Below are 27,571 nucleotides of genomic sequence, written 5' to 3'. Positions count from 1 at the left end.
TGTGTTCTGAGGGTCATTATGAAGCGAGTCAGACTTGCAAGTTGGTTAAAAATAAATAATACTATGCCTACAAATCCATCTCGAGTTTTATTGAGGCCAGACTGACGGGTAAAGAATTCAATATTGTCACAGCCAGATCCATCTTTTCCACTCTTGCCACTAAGCGGGATCCAAGATAGGGTAGTGTCTAATGGGGGAGGGAAGTGTCTCGGATAATTTACAAGGAGCTCATGGGAGCAGAGGAGACGCAGACCGAGGAGCTGAGGCATAAATGGGACGAGGAGTTGGGAGGGGAGATTGAGGAAGGTCTGTGGTGGACGCGCTGAGCAGGGTTAATGAGACTGCAACATGTGCCAGGCTTGGCCTGATTCAATTTCAGGTCGTCCACCGGGCCCACATGACAGTGTCCCGGATGAGCAGATTCTTTGGCGTGGAGGACAGGTGTGTAAAGTGTCTGAGAGGGCTGGCAGACCATGCCCACATGCTTTGGGCGTGTCCAAAACTTAGGAGATATCAGGGGTTCGAGGACGTCATGTCCAGAGTATTGAACATGAGGGTGGCAATTAGTCCAGAGGTGGTGATTTTTGGGGTTTCAGTGGCTCCGGAAGTCCAGGGGGAGAAAGAGGCCGACGTCTTGGCCTTTGCTTCCCTGGTCGCCCGGAGACGGATACTTCTAGCTTGGAGGGACGCCTGGCTGTCAGACATGGCGAGTTTCCTGGGCTTGGAGAAAATCAAGTTCGCCTTGGGAGGGTCGTTGTTAGGGTTCGCCCGGAGGTGGCAATCATTCATTGACTTCTTTGCAGAGAATTAATCATCAGCAGGGGCGGCGTGGGGGTTAGGGGAATGTGGTATAGGGGATCATTTAGGCAGCTCTGGGTGGGGTGGGCTACGGCAATTGCACTATGTACTTTGTTTACTGTACAGTCCTTTTGTTTTCTCGATCTGGAATTCCTCTGTTTACAAGGCCGAAAAATACCTCATTAAAATTGTTTGTTAAAAAAAGTTTCAACACACTGCTTTTTTTAAAAAAAAAAGCCAATTTTTATTAAGGTATTTTAGGCATATAGAAAAAGTGACATTGTACAGTACAAAAAAAAAGTCAAGACACAAATTACAAATTAAACATAGTGCAAACCACGGCTCTGTTCACGCACGGGCCTGCCTCAATATCCCCCTACTCTACTCTACCCTAGCCACCCCCTCCACCACCCCCTCCTGCTGACGCTTACTCCTCTGCGAAGAAGTCAATAAATGGCTGCCACCTTCGGGCGAACCCTAATAGCAAACCTCTCAAGGTGAACTTGACTTTCTCTAGGCGAAGAAAGCTATTCATGTCTGATAGCCATACCTCAGTCCTCGGGGGCCTTGACTCCCTCAATGCTAACAGTATTCGTCGCCGGGCTACCAGGGAAGCAAAGGCCAGAACGTCGGCCTCCCTCTCTTCCTGGACTCCCGGGTCCTCCGAAACCCCAAAGATTGCCACCTCTGGGCTCATTACCACCCCAGTTTTCAATACCCGGGACATGACATCTGCGAATCCCTGCCAATACTCCACGTTTAGGGCATGTCCAGAACATGTGTACATGGTTAGCCAGCCCTCCGGCGCATCTAGCACACTTGTCCTCCAGCCCGTAGAATCTGCTCATCCGGGCCATCGTCATGTGGGCCCGGTGCACGACCTTAAACCGGATCAGGCTGAGCCTGGCGCATGTTGCGGTCGTGTTTACTCTGCTCAGGGCATCTGCCCAAATACCGTCCTCCAGCTCCCTCCCCGAGCTCCTCCTCCCACTTAAGTTTCAGGTCCTCGGTCTGCGTATCCTCAGCTCCCATTAGTTCCTTGCAGACGTCTGAAACTCTACCCTCTCCCACCTCTCCCCTAGAAACTACCCTGTCCTGCCTTCCGTTTGGCGGGAGACATGGGAAGGACGGCACCAGGCTGCATACAAAATCCCTTACCTGCAAGTATCTAAAGTTGTTTCCTCTCGCCAGGCCAAACTTCTCCTCCAGCGCCCTCATGCTCGGAAAGCTCCCTTCCAGGAACACATCCCCATCCTCACAATCCCCGCCCTCCTTCACAGTCGATATCCCCCCGTTCATGTTCTCTGGGGCAAATCGGTGGTTGCCGCAGATTGGGGTCCACACCAATGCTCTTACCTCCCCTACATGCCTCCTCCACTGGCCCCAGATCTGAAGAGTCGCCACCACTATCAGGCTGGTGGAGTACCGTGCCGGCGGAAGTGGCAGAGGCGCCATGACCAGGGCTGCTAAGCTAGTGCCCCTGCGCGAAGCAACCTCCATCTGCTCCCAAACCGGCCCGGCACCCACCATCCATTTCCTTATCATCACTATGTTGGCCGCCCAGTAATAGTTGAAGTTTGGCAACGCCAGCCCCCCTTCTCCTCTGCTCCTTTCAAGCATCACCCTCTTCACCCGCAGGGACATCCCTGCCCATACAAATCCCAGAATAATTTTATTCAGCTTCTTAAAGAAGAACCGCGGGATAAAGATAGGGAGACACTGAAAAACAAACAAGAACCATGGGAGAATCGTCATTTTAACAGTCTGCACCCTCCCCGCCAATGACAGCGGAAGCGCATCCCACCTCTGGACCTCCTCCCTCACTCGTTCCACCAGTCGGGACAGGTTGAGCTTATGCAACCAACCCCAGTCCCGTGCCAACTGAATCCCCAAATATCGGAAACTCTCCCCCACCACCCTGAACGGTTGCCATAATACCGTCCATCCCACCATTGGGTCTGATACATATAACAGCAGATCATCCGTGTATAACGAGACTCTGGTTGCACTCTCCCCCGGACCAGCCCTTTCAAGCCCCTAGAAGCTCTCAGTGCAATTGCCAGCGGCTCTATGGCCAGCGCAAACAGCAGTGGGGAGAGAGGGCAGCCCCGTCTTGTCCCACGTTGCAGTCTAAAGTAATCCGATGTCGTCCTGTTCATCCTTACACTCGCCTCCGGGGCCTGATACAATAGCCTAACCCAGTCGATGGACCCCGCCCCGAACCCGAACCGTCCGAGTGCCTCCCACTCCCAATCGACCCGGTCAAAAGCCTTTTCAGCATCCATGGCTACCACTATCTCTACCTCCCTACTCTCCGGGGGCATCATAATCACGTTGAGCAGCTTTCTTAAGTTGGCCACCAGCTGCCTCCCCTTTACAAACCCGGTTTGGTCCTCCACAATTACATCCGGTACACAGTCCTCAATTCTGGTCGCCAAACTCTTGGCCAGTAACTTGGCATCTACGTTGATCAGAGAGGTCGGCCTGTGTGACCCACAAGCCTCCGGGTCCTTATACCGTTTCAGAATGAGCAAGATGGTGGCCTGCGACATCGTCGGGGGTAAACTCCCTCTGTCTCTTGCCTCGTTAAAGACCCTGACCAGCACCGGCCCCACTATCCCGGCAAATCTTTTGTAAAACTCCACCGGATACCCGTCCAGCACCAGGGCTTTACCCGGCTGCATGACCCTCAGGCCCCCCAATACCTCTTCAATCCTGACCAGGGCCCCCAGTCCATCCACCAACCCCCTCCCCACTCTTGGGAAGGTCAGTCCGTCCAGGAATCGCCTCATCCCCCCCGGTCCCCCGGGTGGTTCCGAAGTGTACAGCTTCCTATAAAAGTCCCTGAAGACCTTGGTCAGCCCTGCCGGGTCACCCACTAGATTACCTTCCCCATCCACTACCCTCCCTACTTCCATGGCCGCTTCCCTCTTCCTCAGTTGCTGCGCAAGCATTCTACTGGCCTTCTCCCCATGCTCATAAATCGCACCTTTTACCATTAACACACTGCATATTTAACACTAACCTAATTTATTTGACTTTTAGCCAGAATATTAGCCCCTGTAAATAGGCTGGAGTTTGTTATCAGCAGAAAGAGACCCAAATGAACATAGTTCAGTCCTGAATGTGAGAAACAGCAAAATCCAATCACTGTCGTTACTTGTGGCCTAGTTGGTGTCTCAGCAGGGAGGATGACTGAGCGAATCCCTTCCCACACTGAGAGCAGGTGAATGGTCTCTCCCCAGTGTGAGTTCGCTGATGTACAGTGAGGTCAGATGATCGTCTGAACCCAGTCCTGCAGTGAGAGCACCTGAACGGTCTCTCGTCAGTGTGAACACGTTGATGGTACATCAGTTCCCAAGAACTTTTATAGCACTTCCCGCAGTCTGGACATTGAAACGGTCTCTCATCAGTGTGAACTCGCTGGTGCTTCTGCAGGTTGGATGACTCAGTGAATGCCTTCCCACACTTGGCGCAGGCGAATGGCCTCTCCCCAGTGTGAATTCGCTGATGTACAGTGAGGTGAGATGAGTGTCTGAACCCAGTCCCGCAATCAGAGCACCTGAACGGTTTCTCATCAGTATGAATACGTTGATGGTACATCAGATTCCCAGAACTTTTGTAGCACTTCCCGCAGTCTGGACACTGAAACGGTCTCTCCTCAGTGTGAACTCGCTGGTGTCTCAGCAGGTGGGATAACTGAGTGAATCCCTTCCCACACTGAGAGCAGGTGAATGGTCTCTCCCCAGTGTGAACCCGCTGGTGTCTCCGCAGGGCCGCTAACTGAATAAATCCCTTCCCACACTTGGAGCAGGTGAACGGTCTCTCCCCAGTGTGAACTCGCTGGTGACTCCGCAGGGCCGCTAACTGAATAAATCCCTTCCCACACTCAGCGCAGGTGAATGGTCTCTCCCCAGTGTGACTGCGTCGATGAGTTTCCAGCTGGGATGGGGAAGTGAATCCTTTCCCACAGTCCCCACATTTCCACAGTTTCTCCTCAGTGTGACTGCATTTGTGTCTCGTGAGGCCTGATGATCGAGCAAATCCTTGTCCACACACACAACACGAGTACGGTTTCTCCCCACTGTGAACGATGCTTTTTCCTTCCATGTTCAAAGTACGATGATATTCAGGATACGATAAACTGAGGAGTCTGGTGCTTGGTTTGAGTTTCCAGACTTTGAAGCCTCCCCTTCAAACACCCTATGAAACGGATTTAAAAACAGAAAATAGGGAGTGAGAGAGAACCCACAAAAACATAAAGGCAGGTTGTGAAATTGAGCTGAATGAATCTGGTTATTGTGGGGCCGACACTTGGAAAAAGTGACCATGAAAATGGTTGAATTGTTATAAAATCCAATTGACCTCTTTGGGAGGAGCGAGAAAGAGGTGAAGAGGGATTTTGTATATCTACAAGACATATTAAGAGAGCAGTTGGCAAAGCAAATTCGATCTGAGCATCATCAAGAGTAATATTGATACTGAAACTATGCTTCTGGTGGCACATGGATTAGCACTGCTGCCTCACAACTCCAGGGACCTGGGTTCAATTCCGGCCTTGGTGACTGGCTGTGTGGAGTTTGCACTTTCTCCCAGTGTCTGCGTGGGTTTCCTCCCACAGTCCAAAGACGGGCAAGTTAGGTGGATTGGCCTTGATAAATTGCCGCTTAGTGTCCAGGGATGGGCAGGTTAGGTGGGGCTATGGGGCTACAGAGATAGTGTAGGGGTGTGGGCCTAGGCAAGGTGCCCTTTCAGAGAATCGTTGCAGACTTGATGGGGCGAATGGCCTCCTTCTGCACTGTTGGAACTCTATGGTTCTAATTCTATTCTATGAATCTTTCTAAAGCTCTGGTCACCACTCTTCAGGAAGAATGTGAAGGTTCTTGGAGAAGGTGCAGAGGAGATTTACCAGAATGGTTCCTGCAAAGGAGGTTGAGGGGAGATTTGATCGAGGGCCACAACATTATGCCAGATTTCCATCAGGTGGACAAAGAAACTCTGCTTCCGTTCACTGATCGTACAAGCACTAGGGACACAGATTTAAAGTTTGGGGTAAAACCTGGATTGAACTATATAAGATCCTGAGGGGTCTTGACAGGTGGATGTGGAGAGGATGTTTCTTCTTATGGGAGAATCGAGAACGCAGGCATCACTGTTCCAAAGTGAGGGATCACTCATTTCAGATGGAGATGAGGATTTTTTATTCTCTTGAGGGTTGTAAGACTTTGGAACTCACGCCCTTAAAAGGCAGTAGAAGCAGAGTCCTTGAATATTTTTAAGCAGAGCGGGATAGATTCTTGATGAGCAAGGAGGTGAAAGGTCATCAGGGGTAGGCAGGAACGTGGAGTTGAGGTTAGAATGAGATCAGCCGCAACCTTATTGAATGCTGAGCAGGCTCGAGGGGCCGAGTGGCCTGTTCCTAGTTTGTATGTAAAAGGTACAGGAGATATGAGGTGATATGAGATGTATGGTTTTACAAAGCGTGTGGAATGACCTGAAACTTGCTGCCTATGAGGGAGTTTGAAAATAGATACAATGAATGATTTGATTTCAAAAGGAAATTGGATAGACGTCTGAGGGAAATAAACCTACGAGGATACAGGGATAGAGCAGGAGAATGGCACTGACTGGATTGCTCCAGCGAGCTAGCAGGACAGTGATTGACCGTCAGCCAAACAACCTTTATCCCATTTTCAATATTTTTATATCCGCTGAAGAGAAATGTTCAAAGGGGCTGGTTTAGCTCACTGGGCTAAATCGCTGGCTTTTAAAGCAGACCAAGGCAGGCCAGCAGCACGGTTCAATTCCCATACCAGCCTCCCCGAACAGGCGTCGGAAGTGGCGAATAGGGGCTTTTCACAGTAACTTAATTGAAGCCTACTCGTGACAAATAAGTGATTTTCAATTTTCATTTCAAGAAAATTACAAAAAAACCTTTTGGACTGGAAAAGGGAATGAAGGATGACCTGATCCTGTAAGATTATGAACAGGTTTGATATGATCGACAATTGGAAGATGTTTCCACTGGATAAGAATAAATATGAGTTAGTCATTAGTTAATCGAATGTGCAGTTCAGGAGCAGTTCAGACGGAGATCACTCATACTTTTCACGTGTGCAAAGGGATTTCCTCAGTTTTCCCACTGGCTAACACTCCAACTTTAAAAGTCCCAAACCATTTGATCCGATTTCAGCACATTGTTATTGGCGAGGGGCAGTTTAACTATTCTGTCCAGGGAGACAAAAATCACTGTTCACCTGAACCTGCTCAGACCCCAACACGTTAACATCTCCCTGTTCATGTTTGGTCTGTTGTCAATCACACCCAGGACAGACCTGTGGTGGACGGCCTGTACTATTTAGTTGCTTTATTAATTTATGTAATAAATTTCTTACCTTGGCCAAATGGTACCAATCGTAATCGGTTGGCAAAGCATAGTTTCTATCTGCAATATCGATTTCAATGGCTGGGGTATTACTCATCATGCATAGCAGCTGAGAATGTGCTCTATCCACATTACAGATGGTCCTCGCACATGCACAGAGCCCGGCTGTGACTGGTGCATGCGCTGACGGTGCGAGGAGCGGGAAAGAAACAATCGAGCGACTTTCAGGATCGGAGCCAGTGGGTGGCCAGCGAGCAATAGAAGCTGCGGAGTGAGCCGGGAGGCTTCATAAATACCCCGTGGAGGCTTCAACTCCCGAGGAAAATGTTAATGGTCCCGTCTTAAACAGCACCGAACAGAGTGAGAGCTGAGCGGTGCCAGGCCCGGGTTACCGGCCGCCATCTTTACAGAGGACAAGGTGCCGCAGGCACATGCACTGCCAGCCTGGACCGGATGCCAACTACATAAGAACATAAGAACTAGGAGCAGGAGTAGGCCATCTGGCCCCTCGAGCCTGCTCCGCCATTTAATGAGATCATGGCTGATCTTTGTGGACTCAGCTCCTCTCTCCGGCCCGTACACCATATCCCCGAATCACTTTATTCTTTAGAAAGGCATCTATCTTTTTCTTAAAAACGTTTAAAGAAGGAGCCTCAACTGCGTCACTGGGCAAGGAATTCCAGAGATTCACAACCCTTTGGGTGAAGAAGTTCCTCCTACACTCCGTCCTAAATCTACCTCCCCTTATTTTGAGGCTATGCCCCCTAGTTCTGCTTTCCCCGACCAGTGGAAACAACCTGCCCGCATCTATCCTATCTATTCCCTTCATAATTTTATATGTCTCAATAAGATCCCCCCCGCATTCTTCGAAACTCCAATGAGTACAGTCCCAGTCTACCCAACCTCTCGTCATAATCTAATCCCCTCAACTCTGGGATCAACCTAGTGAAACTCCTCTGCACTCCCTCCAGTGCCAATATGTCCTTTCTCAGGTAAGGAGACCAAAACTGAACACAATACTCCAGATGCGGCCTCACCAACACCCTATACAATTGCAGCATAACCTCACTAGTCTTGAACTCCATCCCTCTAGCGATGAAAGACAAAACTCGATTAGCCTTCTTAATCACCTGTGCACCTGCACACGAACTTTTTGCGTCTGGTGCACCAGCACACCCAGGTCCCTCTGCACAGCAGCATGTTTTAACATCTTACCGTTTAAATAATAATCCATTCTGCTGTATTCCTCCCAAAATGGATAGCCTCACACTTGGCAACATTGAATTCCATCTGCCAGACCCTAGCCCATTCACCTAAACTATCCAAATCATTCTGCAGACTTCCGGTATCCTCTGCCCTTTTTGCTTTACCACTCATCTTAGTGTAGTCTGCAAACTTTGACACATTGCACTTGGTCCCCAACTCCAAATCGTCTATGTAAATTGTGAACAACTGCGGGCCCAACACTGATCCTTGAGGGACCCCACTAGTTACAGGTTGCCAACCAGAGAAACACCCATTTATCCCCACTCTCTGCTTTCTGTTAGTTAACCAATCTTCTACCCATGCTACCACTTTACCCTCAATGCCATGCATCTTTAGTTTATGCAGCAACCTTTTGTGTGGCACCTTGTCAAAACCTTTCTGGAAATCCAGATATACCACATCCATTGGCTCCCCGTTATCTCCTGCACTGGTAACGTCCTCAAAAAACTCTACCAAATTAGTCAGACATGACCTACCCTTTGTGAACCCATGCTGCGTCTGTCCAATGGGACAGTTTCCCTCCAGGTGCCCCACTATTTCCCCCTTAATGATAGATTCCAGCATTTTCCCTACAACCGAAGTTAAGCTTACCGGCCTATAATTACCCGCTTTCTGCCGACCTCCTTTTTTAAACAGTGGTGTCACGTTTGCTACTTTCCAATCCTCTAGACTCTGGGGTGGTCCCAGTGAATTTTGATAAATTATCACTAGTGCGTTTACAATTTCCCTAGCCATCTCTTTTAACACTCTGGGATGCATCCCATCAGGGCCAGGAGACTTATCTACCTTTAGCCCCATTAGCTTGCCCAATACTGCCTCCCGAGTGATTACAATCATCTCAAGGTCCTCACCTATCATATCCTTATTTCCATCAGTCACTGGCATGTTATTTGTGTCCTCCACTGTGAAGACTGACCCAAAAAACCTGTTCAGCTCCTCAGCCATTTCCCCGTCTCCTATTATTAAATCTCCCTTCTCATCTTCCAAAGGACCAATATTTACCTTAGCCACTCTTTTTTGTCTTATATATTTGTAGAAGCTTTTACTATCTGCTTTTATGTTCTGAGACAGTTTACTTTCATAGTCTACCTTACTCTTCTTTATGGCTTTTTTAGTAGCTTTCCGTTGTCCCCTCAAGACTTCCCAGTCCTCTAGTCTCCCACTAATTTTTGCCACTTTGTATGTTTTTTCCTTTAATTTGATACTCTCCCTCATCTCCTTAGATATCCACGGTCGATTTTTCCCCTTTCTACCGTCTTTCTTTTTTTTGTCGGTATGAACCTTTTCTGAACACTGTGAAAGATCGCTCGGAAGGTTCTCCACTGTTCCTCAACTGCTTCACCATGAAGTCTTTGCTCCCAGTCTACCTTAGCTAGTTCTTCTCTCATCCTATTGTAACGCATTTGTTTAAGCACAAAACACTAGTGTTTGATTTTACCTTGTCATCCTCCAACTGTATTTTAAAGTCCACCATATTGTGGTCGCTCCTTCCAAGAGGATGCCGAACTATAAGATCATTAATCAATCTTGCCTCATTACACAGGACCAGATCTAGGACTGCTTGTTCCCTTGTAGGTTCCATTACATACTGTTCCAGGAAATTATCCTGGGCACATTCGATAAACTCCTCCTCAAGGCTGCCTTTACCAACCTGGTTAAACCAGTCGATATGCAGATTAACATCTCCCATGATAACCGCTGTACCATTTCTACATGCATCCGTTATTTCTTTGCTTATTGCCTGCCCTACCATCCTGTTACTATTTGGTGGCCTATAGACTACTCCTATCAGTGACCTTTTCGCCTTACTATTCCTGATTTCCACCCAAATTGATTCAACCTTGTCCTCCATAGCACCAATATCATCCCTTACTATTGCCCGGATGCCATCCTTAAAAAACAAAGCTACACCACCGCCCTTACCGTCCATTCTATCCTTTAGTATAGTCTGATACCCTTGGATATTTAACTCCCAGTCGTGACCATCTTTTAACCATATTTCAGTAATGGCCACTCAATCATCGTCATTCACTATGATTTGCGCCATCAACTCATTTACCTTATTTCCTATACTACCAGCATTCAGGTAAAGTACACTTATGCTGTTTTTTATGTCTTTGTTATGAATCCTAACACCTTGATCAGTAACTTTTCGCAATTTATTTTTCCTCTTACCCTTTCTCCTAATTTTCCTTGTCTTTGAACCCATATCTCTACATAATAACCTGTCACGTAACCTGCTGCCTTGATCTCCATTAACCATTATACTGTTCATAGCTTTACACTTCCCTTCCCCCCCCAACTTGCTAGTTTAAAGTCCTTGTGACCAACCTATTTATCCTATTCGCTAGAACACTGGTCCCAGAATGGTTCAGGTGAAGACCGTCCCAACGGTACAGGTCCCTCCTGCCCCAGTACTGATGCCAATGCCCCATGAAATGGAATCCCTCTTTCCCGCACCACTCCTTTAGCCACGTGTTAACTTCTCTAATTTTCTCAACCCTATGCCAATTGGCACGTGGCACGGGTAGTAATCCAGAGATTATAACCCTGGAGGACCTGCTCTTTAATGTAGTCCCTAGTGTTTGATAATCCCCAAACAGGTCCTCTTTCCTAGTCTTACCTATGTTGTTAGTCCCAACGTGGACCACAACAACTGAATCCTCCACCTCCCTCTCCAAAATCCTTTCAAGCCGATCAGAGATGTCCCTCACCCTGGCACCGGGCAGGCAACATACCATGTGGGACTCTCGATCTGGCTTACAAAGGATGCCATCAATCCCCCTAATTATAGAATCCCCTACAACTACCACTTGTCTTTTTGCTCACCACTCTTGAATGGCTTCCTGTACCACGGTGCAGTGGTCAGTCAACGCATCCTCCCTACAGCCCTCTTCCTCATCCACACAGGGAGCAAGTACCTCATACCTGTTGGACAAGGTCAAGGGCCGAGGCTCCTCAACTCCTAAACTCAGGATCCCCCTACCTGCCTCCCTTGCAGTCACACCACTCTGTCCCTGACCACTGTCCGAATTAACAGAACTTATTCTACCGGGTGTGACTGCCTCCTGAAACAAAGCGTCCAGGTAATGTTCCCGCTCCCTGATGTGTCGCAGTGTGTGCAGCTCGGTCTCCAGCTCATCAATTCTGAGCCGAAATTGCTCGAGCAGCCAACACTTGCTGCAGATGTGGTCACTGACGGTCTCAATGGGATCCACCAGTTCCATCATCATACAGCAACAGCACATCACCTGTCCAGCCACATTCAACTAGTTAATTAATTTAAATATTTTTTTTTAAAAAAAATGTCTTTATAGAACCTCAAGGATAAACTCGAACACCAACCAAAACACAGCCCTCTCTCGCCACTCACCTAAACTCAGATGCACTCTGTTCCAATCAGCACTCCGTGTCTAAAGGCACTCCTGCCACACCTTTTGTGCACTCACCTCTCCCATCACTGTCCCGGCTCTCTCCTCCCACACTTTTTAAATCTCCCGGCTCTCTCCTCCGGCACTGTTTTGCTGTCCCGGCTCGCTCTGCTCCAGTGCTGTTTTCGCTCTCCTGGATTGACTGACTGGAGTCTCCAGGATTTGATTCATTTGTGGGAGTCACTGGCTGGGCCAACATTTATTGCCCATCCCTAATGTTCCTTAAACCGAGTGGCTTGCTCGGCTATCTCGGAGAGCATTAAAAGAGTCAACCACATTGCTGTGGTTTGGAATCGTGTCGGGCAGATCAGGTAAGGATGGCAGATTTTCTTTTCTGTTCATTCACGGGATGTGGGTGTCGCTGGCTGGGCCAGCATTCACTGCCCATCACTAATTGCCCTTGAACTGAGTGCATCTCAGAGAGCATATTAAGAGTCAACCGGCTGACTGGATCTGGAGTCACATGTAGGCCGACCAGGTAAGGATAGAAGATTTCCTTCACTGAAGGACAGGAGTGAACCAGATGGGTCTTTGCAACAATCGACAATGGTTTCAGGGTAATCAGTAAACTTTCAACCAGTTCAAATTTCACCTTCTGCCTTGGTGAGATTCATGGGTCTTTACAACAATCGACAATGATCATAGAATTTACGGTGCAGAAGCAGGCCATTGGCCCCATTAGGTCTGCAAAGTATTGAATTCAAATATTACCTTCTGCCTTAGTGAGCGTCAAAGCTCGGAAATCATTAGGACAATGCTGCCTGAAATGATGACAGAAACCCTCATAACATTTAAAAAGTATTTAGATAGACATTTGAATTGATGTAACTTAAAAAGCTACAGACCACTATCTGGAAATTGAGATTAGGCTGAATACCTACTTTGTAGCCACGATGAGCTGAATGAAATGCAACAGGAACAACAAACTTTAATAAAATCCTGGATAGTAACTCTCACTGCAAACAAGGTCAGCAGTTTGCCCAGTTTACCTGCCAAGTATGCTAATGCGGTCATTTTAAAATTTACCTGCACACGTAAGAGTACTGTGGTGAACCACTGTGTACACCTATATTAGGGGATGTAAGGTAGGACCTGCACTACAGGTTCGCCGGTAGCCCCTGCCGGCTGGCTCCATCCACTAGGAGCTGTATAAATATGCGTGTCCTTCACTGATCTGCCATTTTGCCAGCTGCAGTAGGAGGCCACGCATCTGACTGCAATAAAGCCACAGTTGTACCCAATCTGAGTCTTTGTGCAATTGATCACGCATCAATTTATTGCAGTCAGGTTTTCAATGAAATGGATATCAAAATCAAACCAGATCGCCTGCAGCTGGATCTGCACTCGCCCGACGCCAGAAAGGACTTTACTCACTGGCTAGCTTGTTTTGAGGCTTACATCAACGCTGCAATCCCCACGCCAACGGAGGCTCAGAAGATAAAGGTCTTGTATTCTAGGTTGAGCTCCAGCCTGTTCCCGTTGATCCAGGACGCCTCAGTTACGCGGAAGCGATGGCACTCCTAAAAGAACACTATGCGCAGAAAACAAACACGCTCTTTGCCAGGCACGTACTCCCCACTCGCTCTCAACTCCTGGTGCGTCCATCGAAGACTTCTGGCGGGCCCTAATCCCACTCGTCCAGGACCGTGACTGTCAGGCCGTTTCGGCCGCTGAACATGCTAATCTCATGCGTGATACTTTCATAACAGGGATTGCGTCGGACCGCATCCGAGAATGACTACTGGAAGGGGCCACTCGACCTAGCGGAGATGAAAACGTTGGCGCTCTCCATGACGGTCAGCATCCCGTAATGTCTAGGCATACCCCCCTCACCGCGCGGCCTACCGTCCTACCCCTCCTGGACCCCACAAACGACCCCCCCAGCTGGGGCCCAGCCTAGCCAATACGCCTGCGCCGCACGACGATCCACACACCCAGGGGGTCCCCGCTGCTACTTCTGCGGTCAACAGAAGCCCCCCCCGCCAACTCTGCCGGGCCCCCACCTCCACTTGCAAGTACTACATAGAACGATACAGCGCAGTACAGGCCCTTCGGCCCACGATGTTGCACCGAAACAAAAGCCATCTAACCTACACTATGCCATTATCATCCATATGTTTATCCAATAAACCCAAATGCCCTCAATGTTGGCGAGTTCACTACTGTTGCAGGTAGGGCATTCCACGGCCTCACTACTCTTTGCGTAAAGAACCTACCTCTGACCTCTGTCCTATATCTATTACCCCTCAGTTTAAAGCTATGTCCCCTCGTGCCAGTCATTTCCATCCGTGGGAGAAGGCTCTCACTGTCCACCCTATCGAACCCCCCGATCATTTTGTATGCCTCTATTAAGTCACCTATTAACCTTCTTCTCTCCAACGAAAACAACCTCAAGTCCATCAGCCTTTCCTCATAAGATTTTCCCTCCATACCAGGCAACATCCTGGTAAATCTCCTTTGCACCCGCTCCAAAGCCTCCACGTCCTTCCTATAATGCGGTGACCAGAACTGTACGCAATACTCCAAATGCGGCCGTACCAGAGTTTTGTACAGCTGCAACATGACCTCCTGACTCCGGAACTCAATCCCTCTACCAATAAAGGCCAACACTCCATAGGCCTTCTTCACAATCCTATCAACCTGGGTGGCAGCTTTCAGGGATCTATGTACATGGACACCTAGATCCCTCTGCTCATCCACACTTCCAAGAACTTTACCATTAGCCAAATATTCCGCATTCCTGTTATTCCTTCCAAAGTGAATCACCTCACACTTCTCTACATTAAACTCCATTTGCCACCTCTCAGCCCAGCTCTGCAGCTTATCTATATCCCTCTGTAAACTGCTACATCCTTCCACACTGTCGACAACACCACCGACTTTAGTATCGTCTGCAAATTTACTCACCCACCCTTCTGCGCCTTCCTCTAGGTCATTGCTAAAAATGACAAACAGCAACGGCCCCAGAACAGATCCTTGTGGTACGCCACTTGTAACTGAACTCCATTCTGAACATTTCCCATCAACCACCACCTTTTGTCTTCTTTCAGCTCGCCAATTTCTGATCCACATCTCTAAATCACCCTCAATCCCCAGCCTCCGTATTTTCTGCAATAGCCTACCGTGGGGAACCTTATCAAACGCTTTACTGAAATCCATATACACCACATCAACTGCTCTACCCTCGTCTACCTGATCAGTCACCTTCTCAAAGAACTCGATAAGGTTTGTGAGGCATGACCTACCCTTCACAAAGCCATGCTGACTATCCCTGATCATATTATTCCTATCTAGATGATTATAAATCTGGTCTCTTATAATCCCCTCCAAGACTTTACCCACTACAGACGTGAGGCTCACCGGTCTATAGTTGCCGGGGTTGTCTCTGCTCCCCTTTTTGAACAAAGGGACCACATTTGCTATCCTCCAGTCCTTTGGCACTATTCCTGTAGCCAATGATGACATAAAAATCAAAGCCAAAGGTCCAGCAATCTCTTCCCTGGCCTCCCAGAGAATCCTAGGATAAATCCCATCAGGCCCCGGGGACCTATCTATTTTCAGCCTGTCCAGAATTGCCAACACCTCTACCCTACGTACCTCAATGCCATCAATTCTAATAGCCTGGGTCTCAGCATTCTCCTCCACAACATTATCTTTTTCCTGAGTGAATACTGACGAAAAATATTCATTTAGTATCTCGCCTATCTCTTCAGACTCCACACACAACTTCCCATCCCTGTCCTTGACTGGTCCTACTCTTTCCCTAGTCATTCGCTTATTCCTGACATACCTATAGAAAGCTTTTGGGTTTTCCTTGATCATACCTGCCAAATACTTCTCATGTCCCCTCCTTGCTCGCCTTAGCTCTCTCTTTAGATCCTTCCTCGCTACCTTGTAACTATCCATCGCCCCAACTTAAACTTCACACCTCATCTTCACATAGGCCTCCTTCTTCCTCTTAACAAGAGATTCCACTTCTTTGGTAAACCACGGTTCCCTCGCTCTATGCCTTCCTCCCTGCCTGACCGGTACAGACTTATCAAGAACACGCAGTAGCTGATCCTTGAACAAGCTCCACTTATCCAGTGTGCCCAACACTTGCAGCCTACTTCTTCACCCAACCCCCCCCCCACCCCAAGTCACGTCTAATGGCATCATAATTGCCCTTTCCCCAGCTATAACTCTTGCCCTGCGGTGTATACTTATCCCTTTCCATCATTAACGTAAACATCACCGAATTGTGGTCACTGTCCCCAAAGTGCTCTCCTACCTCCAAATCCAACACCTGGCCTGGTTCATTACCCAAAACCAAATCCAACGTGGCCTCGCCTCTTGTTGGCCTGTCAACATATTGTTTCAGGAAACCTCCTGCACACACTGTACAAAAAACGACCCATCTAATGTACTCGAACTATATCTTTTCCAGTCAATATTTGGAAAGTTAAAGTCTCCCATAATAACTACCCTGTTACTTTCGCTCTTCTCCAGGATCATCCTCGCCATCCTTTCCTCTACATCCCTAGAACTATTTGGAGGCCTATAGAAAACTCCCAACAGGGTGACCTCTCCTTTCCTGTTTCTAACCTCAGCCCATACTACCTCAGAAGATGAGTCCCCACCTAGCATCCTCTCCGCCACCGTAATACTGCTCTTGACTAGCAGCGCCACACCTCCCCCTCTTTTGCCTCCTTCTCTGAGCTTACTAAAACACCTAAACCCCGGAACCTGCAACATCCATTCCTGTCCCTGCTCTATCCATGTCTCCGAAATGGCCACAACATCGAAGTCCCAGGTACCAACCCATGCTGCCAGTTCCCCTACCTTGTTTCGTATACTCCTGGCATTGAAGTAGACACACTTCAAACCACCTACCTGAACACTGGCCCCCTCCTGCGACGTCAAATCTGTGCTCCTGACCTCTATACTCTCATTCTCCCTTACCCTAAAACTACAATCCAGGTTCCCATGCCCCTGCTGCATTAGTTTAAACCCCCCCCAAAGAGCACTAACAAATCTCCCCCCCAGGATATTTGTGCCCCTCAGGTTCAGATGTAGACCATCCTGTCTGTAGAGGTCCCACCTTCCCCAGAAAGAGCCCCAGTTATCCAGAAATCTGAATCCCTCCCGCCTGCACCATCCCTGTAGCCACGTGTTTAATTGCTCTCTCTCCCTATTCCTCATCTCACTATCACGTGGCACGGGCAACAACCCAGAGATAACAACTCAGTTTGTTCTAGTTCTGAGCTTCCATCCTAGCTCCCTGAAAGCCTGCCTGACATCCTTATCCCCTTTCCTACCTATGTCGTTAGTGCCAATGTGGACCACGACTTGGGGCTGCTCCCCCTCCCCCTAAGGACCCGGAAAACACGATCCGAGACATCACGAACCCTTGCACCTGGGAGGCAACATACCAAACGTGAGTCTCTCATGCTCCCACAAAATCTCCTATCTGTGCCCCTGACTATCGAGTCCCCAATTACTAATGCTCTGCTCCTCTTCCCCCTTCCCTTCTGAGCAACAGGGACAGACTCCGTGCCAGAGGCCCGTACCCCATGGCTTACCCCTGGTAAGTCTCCCCCCCCCCCACAAGTATCCAAAGCGGTATACTGGTTTCTCAGGGGAACGACCGCAGGGGATCCCTGCACTGCCTGCTTCTTCCCAGTCCCTCTTACAGTTACCCATCTATCTCCAATCTTTGGTGTAACTAATTCCCTCAAGCTGCTATCTATGACCCCCCTCTGCCTCCCGAATGATCCAAAGTTCTTCCAACTCCAGCTCCAGTTCCCTAACTCGGTCTTGGAGGAGCTGGAGATGGCAGCACTTCCTGCAGGTAAAATCAGCAGGGACACTAACGGCATCCCTCACCTCAAACATCCTGCAGGAGGAACATTGCACTCCCTTCCCTGCCATCCCTCTAACTTTCTACCAAGATCAGGCTAACAACTAAATTAAATTTAAAAAAAAATAATAATAATAATACAATATGGTACTTACCTCACACCAATGGGTTTTATTATTAGGTTAGAGGAGGGCGGTGGGTGGGAGACACTACGTGTAGTGTCTCGGGTTTCCTCTCCACCAGAATTTATTGGTGAGGGACTTCCCAGAAGTCCGCAGGTAGAACTTCCGGTTCCCGCCTTAAACAATAAATTTTTTAAAAAACAACAGCAAAGAGGGACCGAAAACGGGACCAGGTAAGTCATAGATTTCATAGAATTTACAGTGCAGAAGGAGGCCATTTGGCCCATCGAGTCGGCACCGGCTCTTGGAAAGAGCATCCTACCCAAGGCCAACACCTCCACCCTATCCCCATAACCCAGTAACCCCACCCAACACTAAGGGCAATTTTGGACACTAAAGGCAATTTATCATGGCCAATCCACCTAACCTGCACATCTTTGGACTGTGGGAAGAAACCGGAGCACCCGGAGGAAACCCACGCACACACGGGGAGGATGTGCAGACTCCGCACAGACAGTGACCCAAGCCGGAATCGAACCTGGGACCCTGGAGCTGTGAAGCAATTGTGCTATCCACAAGGCTACCATGCTGCCCCCGTGTTAAGTAAGTGTTAGGTAAGTGTTTACTTAAATACTCACCCACCAGCTGCCTCTGCGCTCCGGCTGAAACTCCAACTGATTTCCCCTGCAAGGTAAGTTCTTTTCAACCTAAATACTTACCGGCAACCCCTGCACTCCACTTCCCAGAAGTCCGCGGGTCGAACTTCCTGTTCCTGCCTTAAACAATAAAATTTAAAAAAAACAACAGCAAAGAGGGACCGTAAACGGTACCAGGTAAGTGTTTCCTTAAATACTCACCCACCAGCTGCCTCTGTGCTCCGCTCCCGCTGAAACTCCAAGATCTGCTCCTGTAAGGTAAGTTTCTTTAAAATTTCAGTACTCACCCACCAGCAGCCTCTGCACTCCGCTCCCGCTGAAACTCCAACTGTAGTAAAAAGGGCCACTTCACAGCTGTGTGCCAGGCCCACGCAGTCACCGCTATCGTGCCCGCCATCGCCCCCTCTCCCTGCCAAACGCACAATGGGCGCCGCCATCTTCTCCTCCCGGGGCCATTTGCGGCCAGTCGGCGCCGGCATCTTCCCCCCACTCAGTCCATGTGCGGCCATGGGCGCCGCCATCCTGCCCAGCACCATCAACGTGCGTCCCATGGGCGCCGCCATCTTGTCCCACCCTGAAATGTGCGCCGCATGGGCGCCGCTATTTTGTTCCCCACAGGACCTCCGGACATCCCACAATCTGGGTCGCCGACACTCTCCATCCGAAACCTCGGATGACCACCCGATGACGCTGGACCAATCTCGTCCACACAACCTGGCCACCGCTTCGACAACGGTGAAAATCAACGGCCACGTGACCACTTGCCTGCTCGACTTCGGGAGCACCGAAAGCTTCATACACCCAGATACAGAAAGGCGCTGCTTCCTCGCGGTCCAACCCGCCAATCAAAGGATCTCCCTGGCCTCCGGATACCACTCCGTCCCGATCAGAGAGTTCTGTATGGTCACTCTCACTGTCCAGAGCATAGAATTCAGTGGTTTCCTTCTCTACGTCCTTCCTAATCTCTGCGCTGCACTATTGCTGGGCCTGGATTTTCAGTCCAATCGCCAGAGCCTCACCTTTACATTCAGCAGGCCCCTACCTCCACGCACCGTTTGCGGTCTCGCGACCCTCAAGGTTGACCCCCCCCTCCCTCTTTGCCAATCTAACTGCAGATTGCAAGCCCGTTGCTACCAGGCGCAGATGGTACAGCGCTCAGGACAAGGCCTTCATCAGGTCCAAGGTCCAGCGCCTGCTTTGGGAAGGCATGATCGAGGCCAGCAACAGCCCCTGGAGAGCCCAAGTGGTAGTAGTAAAAACTGGGGAGAAACACAGATTGGTTGTGGACTACAGCCAGACCATCAATCGGTACACGCAGCTCAATGCGTACCCCCTTCCACGCATATCTGATATGGTCAATCAGATTGCGCAGTACCGGGTCGTCTCAACAATTGACCTGAAATCCGCCTACCACCAGCTCCCCATCCTGAAATCGGACTGTACGTATACTGCCTTCGAGGCGGACGGTCAGCTTTATCACTTTAGGGTTCCTTTCGGCGTCACTAACGGGGTCTCGGTCTGCCAAAGGGAGATGGACCGAATGGTCGACCAGTACGGTTTGCGGGCCACATTTCCGTACTTAGATAATTTCACCAGCTGCGGCCATGATCAGCAGGACCACGATGCCAACCTCGCTAAATTCCTCCGCACCGCCACTCTTCTCAACATTACGTATAATAAAGCACGACCCGCTTAGCCATCCTCGGCTATGTAGTCCAAAACGGACTTCTGGGGCCTGACCCCGAACGCATGCGCCCCCTCATGGAGCTCCCCCACTGCTCCAAGGCACTCAAACGCTGCCTGGTGCTCTTTTCCTACTACATCCAGTGGGTCCCAAACTATGCGGACAAGGCCCGCCCATTCATACAGTCCACTCAATTTCCCCTCGCGGCCGAGGCACAACATGCCTTCGCCCGTATCAAAGCTGACATAGCCACGGCCGGGATGCATGCAGTGGACGAGGCACTGCCCTTTCAAGTAGAAAGCGATGCTTCAGATGTCACCCTTGCCCCCACTCTAAATCAGGCGGGCAGACCCGTGGCATTCTTTTCCTGCACCCTTCATGCCTCTGAAATTCGTCATTCATCCATCGGAAAAGAGGCCCAAGCTATCGTTGAAGCTGTGCGCCATTGGAGGCATTACCTGGCCGGCAGGAGATTCACTCGTATCACTGACCAACGGTCGGTAGCCTTCATGTTTAACAACACGCTGCAGGGCAAGATCAAAAATGATAAAATCTTACGGTGGAGAATAGAGCTCTCCGCCAATAATTACGAGATTTTGTATCGCCCCGGCAAACTCAACGAGCCCCCAGACACCCTCTCCCGAGGTAGATGTGCCAGCGCACAACTAGACCAACTCCGGGCCCTGCATGACAGCCATTGTCACCTTGGGGGGTCACATGGCTGTACCACCTCGTCAAGGCCCGCAATCTGCCCTACTCCGTCGAGGAAGTACGGACAGTCACCAGGGATTGCCAGGTCTGTGCGGAGTGCAAGCCGCACTTCTACCAGCTGGAACGTGCTCGCCTGATGAAGCCTTCCCGCCCCTTCGAACGCCTCAGTGTGGATTTCATAGGGCCCCTCCCCTCCACCGACCATAACACGTACATTCTCAGTGTGGTCGATTAATAGTCCAGGTTCCCCTTCGCCATCCCATGCCCCGATATGACTTCTGCCACCATCATCAAGGCCCTCAACACCACCTTCGCTCTGTTTGGTTTTCCCGCCTACATCCACAGTGACAGGGGATCCTCATTCATGAGTGATGAGCTGCGTCAGTTCCTGCTCAGCAGGGGTATCGCCTCCGGCAGGACGAGCAGCTACAACCCCCGGGGTAACGGGCAAGTAGAAAGGAGAATGGGACGGTTTGGAGGGCCGTCCAGCTGGCCCTACGGTCCAGGAACTTCCCAGCCTCTCGCTGGCAGGAGGTCCTCCCTGACGCACTACACTCCATCCGGTCACTATTGTGCACCGCCACAAATAACACACCCCATGAACGTGTTTTTACCTTCCCCAGGAAGTCCACATCTGGGGTGTCGCTCCTGACTTGGCTCGCAGCTCCAAGACCGGTCCTGCTCCGTACGCACGTCCGACTCCACAAGGCGGACCCCTTGGTGGACAGGGTACACTTGCTCCACACCAACCCTCAAGTATGCCTACGTGGAGTTCCCCGACGGCCGCCAAGATACTGTCTCCCTCAGGGACCTGGCACCGTCAGGTTCCACCCCAGCACACTCCCCCACCCATGCGCCTGCCTCCCCTCCCCCGGCGCTACCAACATTAACCCCACCAGGCCCATCCCTCCCCCCACCCCCCGCTGCCCACACAAGAGGACAAAGAAGATTTTGGCACGCTCCCGGGGTCATCCGACTACTGGCCAACACCAGCACCGACATTGGTGACACCAGCACCGCCATCGCCGCCACCATGACGTCGCCCCCAGCGAATCATCAAAGCACCGTATCGACTGAACCTCGGACGGCTCCGGACCGTCAAAATGGACATTTTTTTCCTTTCCCACTCATATTGTAAGACACTGTACATAATTTGCAACATTGTATATAGTTCCACACCACCCCCGCTGGACTAATTTTTAAAGGGGGTGAATGTGGTGAACCACTGTGTACATCTGTATTAGGGGATGTAAGGTAGGACCTGCACTACTGGTTCGCCGGTAGCCACTGCCGACTGGCTCCGCCCACGAGGAGCTGTATAAATATGCGTGTCCTCCATTGATCTGCCATTTTGCCAGCTGCAGTAGGAGGCCACGCATCTGACTGCAAAAGGGCCACAGTTGTATCCAATCTGAGTCTTTGTGCAATTGATCCCGCATCAAGTACAACAGCAAATTATTTAACTTCCCCAATGTGATCGGTGTAATTCGTCTCAAATTTAACCCGGAATGGTCATAAAAAGTTTCCCCGTCACTCTGATATCTGAAATCTTTATCCACGGACAGAACAGACAAACCATTTTACCTCCCAATGATATTCAGGTCCAGATGATTCGAGTAACTCAGTCAGAGGATGATGTGATGTTTGGTTTGAAGTTCCCGTTAGTAAATCCTCCTCTTTCTAAAGGAGTTTCCAAAGGAATTTCACTCTCAGTCCAGGAGAGAAATTCTCAAGATTCTCACTTCCGGCTTCCGGGTCCTGGACGGCCGCGCATGCGCCCTGTTGCACCTGAGAAAGATGGCGGCCGCGCAGGCGCCCTGCGGCAAAACGCCCACAAAACAGATGACAGCCGTCAACAGGGGCCTATCAGAGAGAAAAACACCGATGCGGCCTCCCCATTCGGGACAGACACCGAATTGTATCAAAAGTGCCGGAACCAATATATCACCCTGAGGAACGTAATGAAATAATGGCGGATAAGGCTACCCAGAATGCCGGGCGCGGATCAATACGCCTTATGTACGTCACAGGAGTCAGAACGCGCAGGCGTCAGAATGTGCCGCCCCCGGAAGTCGCCTCTCTGTGCGGTGCTGCTCCTGGCTGAGCGCAGCCGCAGTGAGAGTGGGTGCGGCTCCCAGAGGCTGAATGAGAGCCGCCGCGAGCGGGGACAATGGTGAGAACCCAAACCCCCCAATAAGACCCATTGGTTTTAGTGTCAGTCTGCAGACAGGAGCTGGAGAACTGAACCCAGGCAGAGGAGAGGGAGGGAGAAAACTGGGAGTGGAGGAAATAGATGGTGAGATGGGATTGGATTTTAGCCCTGGGAGGAGGGAGTGTGTGTGGGACGGGGATTTACAGCTTTGGGGGAACAAGAGAGGAAAAAATGTTCCAGAGAAACTAGAATTCGCTGTTCAGAATTTCTATCCTGGACTGACAGTGATGACTTTTGTAAACTACTTTTACAGGATATTGGATGTGGAGGATTGGCCGACAGAAAACTCAAAACCAAACATCACATCGAAATCTGACAGCCACTCGATTCATCAGGAGCTGAATATCAGGCTTTGAAACTGGAAGGAGAAATGTTTGTCTCTTCCGTTTAAGGAAAAAAATGTCAAAGATCAGTGAGACTGGAAAAGCACCGAGACACACACTCGAATGAGAGTGTTTCATTGCACTGACTGTGGAAAGAGCTTGAACTAGTTACACAGCCTGAAAGAAAATCACACCATTCACAGCAGGGAAAAACTATACTCCTGTTGCGTGTGTTGACAAGGCTTTAAGTGGGCCGTGTGTTGACAAGGCTTTAAGTGGGCGAGACATAAAGACCCCTCACAATGGAGAAACTCTGGAAATGTGCGGACTGTGGGAGGGGTTTCAGTTACCATCACAACTGGAGGTTCATCGGCACAGTCACACTGGGGAGAGACTGTTCACCTGCTCCATTTGTGGGAAGGGATTCACCCATCATACAACCTTCACACACACCAGCGAGTTCACATTGAGGAGAGGCCATTCACCTGCCCTGTTTGTGGGAAGGGATTCACTCGGTCATCCCGCATTATGACTCATCAACTTGTTCACACTGATAAGAGACCATTTACATGTCCTAACTGTGAAAAGAGTTTTAAATGTAAAAAGGATCTGCTGACATATCAACGTATTCACACTGGGGATAGACCGTTCTCCTGCTCCGTGTGGGAAACGATTCATTCAGTCATCCCGTCATCCCACCTGCAGACACATCAACTTGTTCACTCTGATAACAAACATTTTAACTATCCTGACTGAGAAGAGCTTTAACAAAAAGGATTTACTAACACACCAACATGCTCACACTGGGGAGAGACCATTCACCTGCTCTGTGTGTGGGAAAGGATTCAGCCGTCCATATGCCCTACTGAACCACCAGAGAATTCACACTGGGGAGAAGCCATTCACCTGCTCTGATTGTGGGAAAGGATTCATTAATTCATCCAACCTTCTGCTACACCAGCAACTTCATACAGGGGACAGACTGTTCACCTGCTCTGACTGTGAGAAGGGATTCACACGTTCATACAACTTTCTGACACATCGGCAGCTTCACAGTGAGCAGACCGTTCACCTGCTGAGTGTGTGGGAAGGGATTCATTTGTTCCTCCTACATATTGAATCACCAGCGAGTTCACACTGGGGAGAGGCCATTCACCTGCTCGGTGTGGGGGAAGGAATTTTCTCATTTATCTTATCTTCTGAAACATCAAGTTCACACTGGGAGTGGCCATTCAACTGCAATGTCTGTGGAAAGGGGGTTTACTCACTCATCCCACCTGGTAACACACCAGCGAGTTCACAAGCGACCACGAGGTTTAGATTATACCCTTATTGATGCTGTTAATCATGTCCAGGACTGAATAATGTTCACTCTGTCTTAATCTGCTGATGAGGTTTATAAATGTGAAATAAATCAACTTTGTTTGAAACGTTGTTGCAGATCTTTCTCACCTGAGTGTTTAACATCACCTGTCTGGAGCTCAGAAAGGACAATCTGTGGAAGGATCATACGGCAGGAACAGAACTTCAGCCTGGATACAGTCTTTCAGGGTCACGCCGAGAGGGACAAACAACACTTTGGTCTTTCTCATCCCACTTCACTGACAGCAAAGTCCCTGTGTGGGTTAATCCTGAGGCGTGTAAGAAATGTGTCCCAACCGCTCTCTTCCATGTTTCAGAGCTCCTAGAACAGAAGCTCCTCTATTACTGTGTTCAGAGTCAGGAAGAACAATGGTGAATGCTGGAAATGTGCTGTCAAATCTGATCCTGATTGAATGTAAAGCAGCTGGTTTAAGTTTCCAGACTGAAAACGTGTTTGTGTGATAGTCACAATGAATTGATAGAATAGAATCCTACTTAAAATAGATTGATTGAAGTCAGCTTTAAAATAGCAGCTGTTAACTGCTGGGATAATTGGACAACAGTTTCATTCCTGGATAAAGAAGGAGCTCCAGTGTGTGTCCAAGAATTCCCAGTTTTATTTAGGTGTGCTTCCCACATTCTGTCCTTTTAAATAAACCTCAGCCCTACGGGCCTTTAACAATCATAAATATAACAGAGCAAAGGGCGTAGCTGTGCCTGCCCCTTTAACTGGGAGCTGAGCAGTGTCAGAGCCCCAACTGCCCCTTTAAGAATAAGTGATGTGTTCAGCTGAAGATCCCTATTGGCCGTGTTCTGGATGGTCTCCTTATTCTGAGCATTCTCAGTGATCCTCGGGTGTGAACCTGCTCTCCTCTCATTATCTTCTCTCAGATTCTCACTTAACCTCTCTCCGCTCTCACACTCACTCATTCCACAGACCGCCTACCCCTCTATCTTTCTCTCAGACACACTCCTTTAACCTTTCTATTTCACAAGAGCGCCTAAACTCACTTAATTTCTCTCTCTGAAGAAGCATAGAACACACTGAACCTCTCCAACATCTCATTTATGGAGACTGAATCTTTTCTCTCTCTACCTTTCACTTTCTCTCTCTCTGATTGGCTCAGACTAACTTTAAATCTCCAATTTTCTAATAACCCTCAGAGGAAAATTTAATTTTGTATAATGTCCCCTCATTTCTCCCAGTGATCTCAGTCCATCTTCCTGATCAGTTAATATGTTAAAAATCTAAATAACCTCACATTTTAATGTTTAAAATGGGAATGGAGGTGAATGTAATGCTGAGACCGGCAGCAATGTGTGTGGGTGTTCTTGATGCTGCCAGAGTGAGTTCACCCTCACAGGCAGGAAGACTGTTCACTGTGATAACATGAAACTGATGCCTGCTGTTTCATTCTCAGGTAACACAACTTCCTGTGCTGCCGGTTCCAAACCGCACATCTCACTTCTGAGCAGAAAATAAATCCAGGGACCACAATCTGGTGAGAACATCCGTCAGTGCGACCTCTATCTGCCCACAGAGTCAGGGCAGAGTCACACAGATCACATTGTGGTGACATTTACAAATGAGCCGGTTATTTCCGTTCAGAGTCTCCATTCACGGACAGAACTGGCTGTGTCTGTGGCTCAGTCACTGAGTTCCCTCTGCTCTCTGTAGCTGGGAACTGATAACCTGCTCCCTTATATTTTATATCATTCTTTCTGTGTTACTTGTTTCCTCTATTTCTCAGCTTTTATCTCTCGCCACCTCATCTTTCTGCCGTTTAAAATCTCAGTTTTGTCTCTCCTTTCCTCTGTATATATATATCTCTCTCTCTCTCGGTGTCTGTATGTTCCTATTTAATAGAGGTGTAGAATTTCATGAAGGTGTTGTAATAGATTAAAGAAAGACAGGAGAAAAACAGTAAGTGGTGGAAAAACTCAGCAGTTCTGGCAGCATCGGTATTGAGAGAAAAAGAGTACACATTTCGTGTCCCTGTGACTCAGAGCAGGAGAAACAGGGATTGTCCCTCTGAGATCAGGGAAGGTGAAGAGGAGATTTAATAGAGGTGTTTAAAATGAGGAAGATTTTGTGATGGCGTCGATGGGGCAAAACGGTTTCCCAAGAGCAGGAAGGTTTGTAACCAGAGGACACAGATTTAAGATATTTGACAACAGAACCCAAGGGGTTGATGTGGAGAATGTTTTTTTTACAGTGATGTGATGTGGAATTGACACTGACAGGCTACTGGAAGCAGATTTACAGTAACTTTCAAAGGGAGTTACACTTGTAGAGGCTAAATTGGCAGTTATGGTGAATCAGATGAATTCAACAGTTCACTCAGAATCTCTACAGTGCAAAAGGAGGCCATTCGGCCCATTGAGTTTGCTCTATACCAAGGCGCAATCCCCCATCCTATCCCTGTAACCCCACCTAACCCACACATTTTTGGACACTGAGGGGAAGTTGATCATGGCCAATCCACTTAAGCTGCAAATCTTTGAATGCTGGTAGGAAACCCATGCAGACACTGGGAGAAAGTGCAAACTCCACACAGACAGTCACCCAAGGCCGGATTTGAACCAGGGTCCATGGTGCCAAGAGGTAGCAATGATGCCCTTTGCGACAGTCTGAAATTTCCTCTCATGATGTTTTAACATTTGATCTTTTCAATCACTATGTTTCAAAGAGAAGACTGAAACTTTGGTTTTAGCTGTCATATATATTTCCTGTGTGATTGTGCAAATCGAGAACCACTAGAATGATTTCGGTTCCTCTACA

The 27,571-nt window shown here is 49.0% G+C and overlaps 1 protein-coding gene and 1 long non-coding RNA gene across 2 annotated transcripts in view; one reads left to right on the top strand and one right to left on the bottom strand.

The window, feature by feature from the left end:
• Positions 1-1,214: 1,214 nt before the first annotated feature.
• LOC140419340 (uncharacterized) overlaps positions 1,215-27,571 on the bottom strand; it is a 77,981-nt gene continuing 51,624 nt past the window's right edge. The window contains exons 2-3 of the mRNA XM_072503203.1: positions 10,999-11,008; positions 1,215-4,740 (exon numbers count right to left, since the gene is read on the bottom strand). Of these exons, the coding sequence (XP_072359304.1) occupies positions 3,955-4,740; positions 10,999-11,008 (796 nt within the window). The 3' untranslated portion in view covers positions 1,215-3,954. The remainder of the gene's footprint in view (positions 4,741-10,998; positions 11,009-27,571) is intronic.
• On the top strand, positions 22,957-24,861 carry LOC140419365 (uncharacterized). The gene is made up of 2 exons (XR_011945731.1): positions 22,957-23,065; positions 23,358-24,861. It is a non-coding gene; the product is annotated as an uncharacterized lncRNA (long non-coding RNA).

Source organism: Scyliorhinus torazame, chromosome 5 (assembly GCF_047496885.1).
Source record: "Scyliorhinus torazame isolate Kashiwa2021f chromosome 5, sScyTor2.1, whole genome shotgun sequence".
In the NCBI taxonomy this organism is placed as follows: domain Eukaryota; kingdom Metazoa; phylum Chordata; class Chondrichthyes; order Carcharhiniformes; family Scyliorhinidae; genus Scyliorhinus; species Scyliorhinus torazame.
This window is presented reverse-complemented; position numbering and strand designations above follow the sequence as displayed.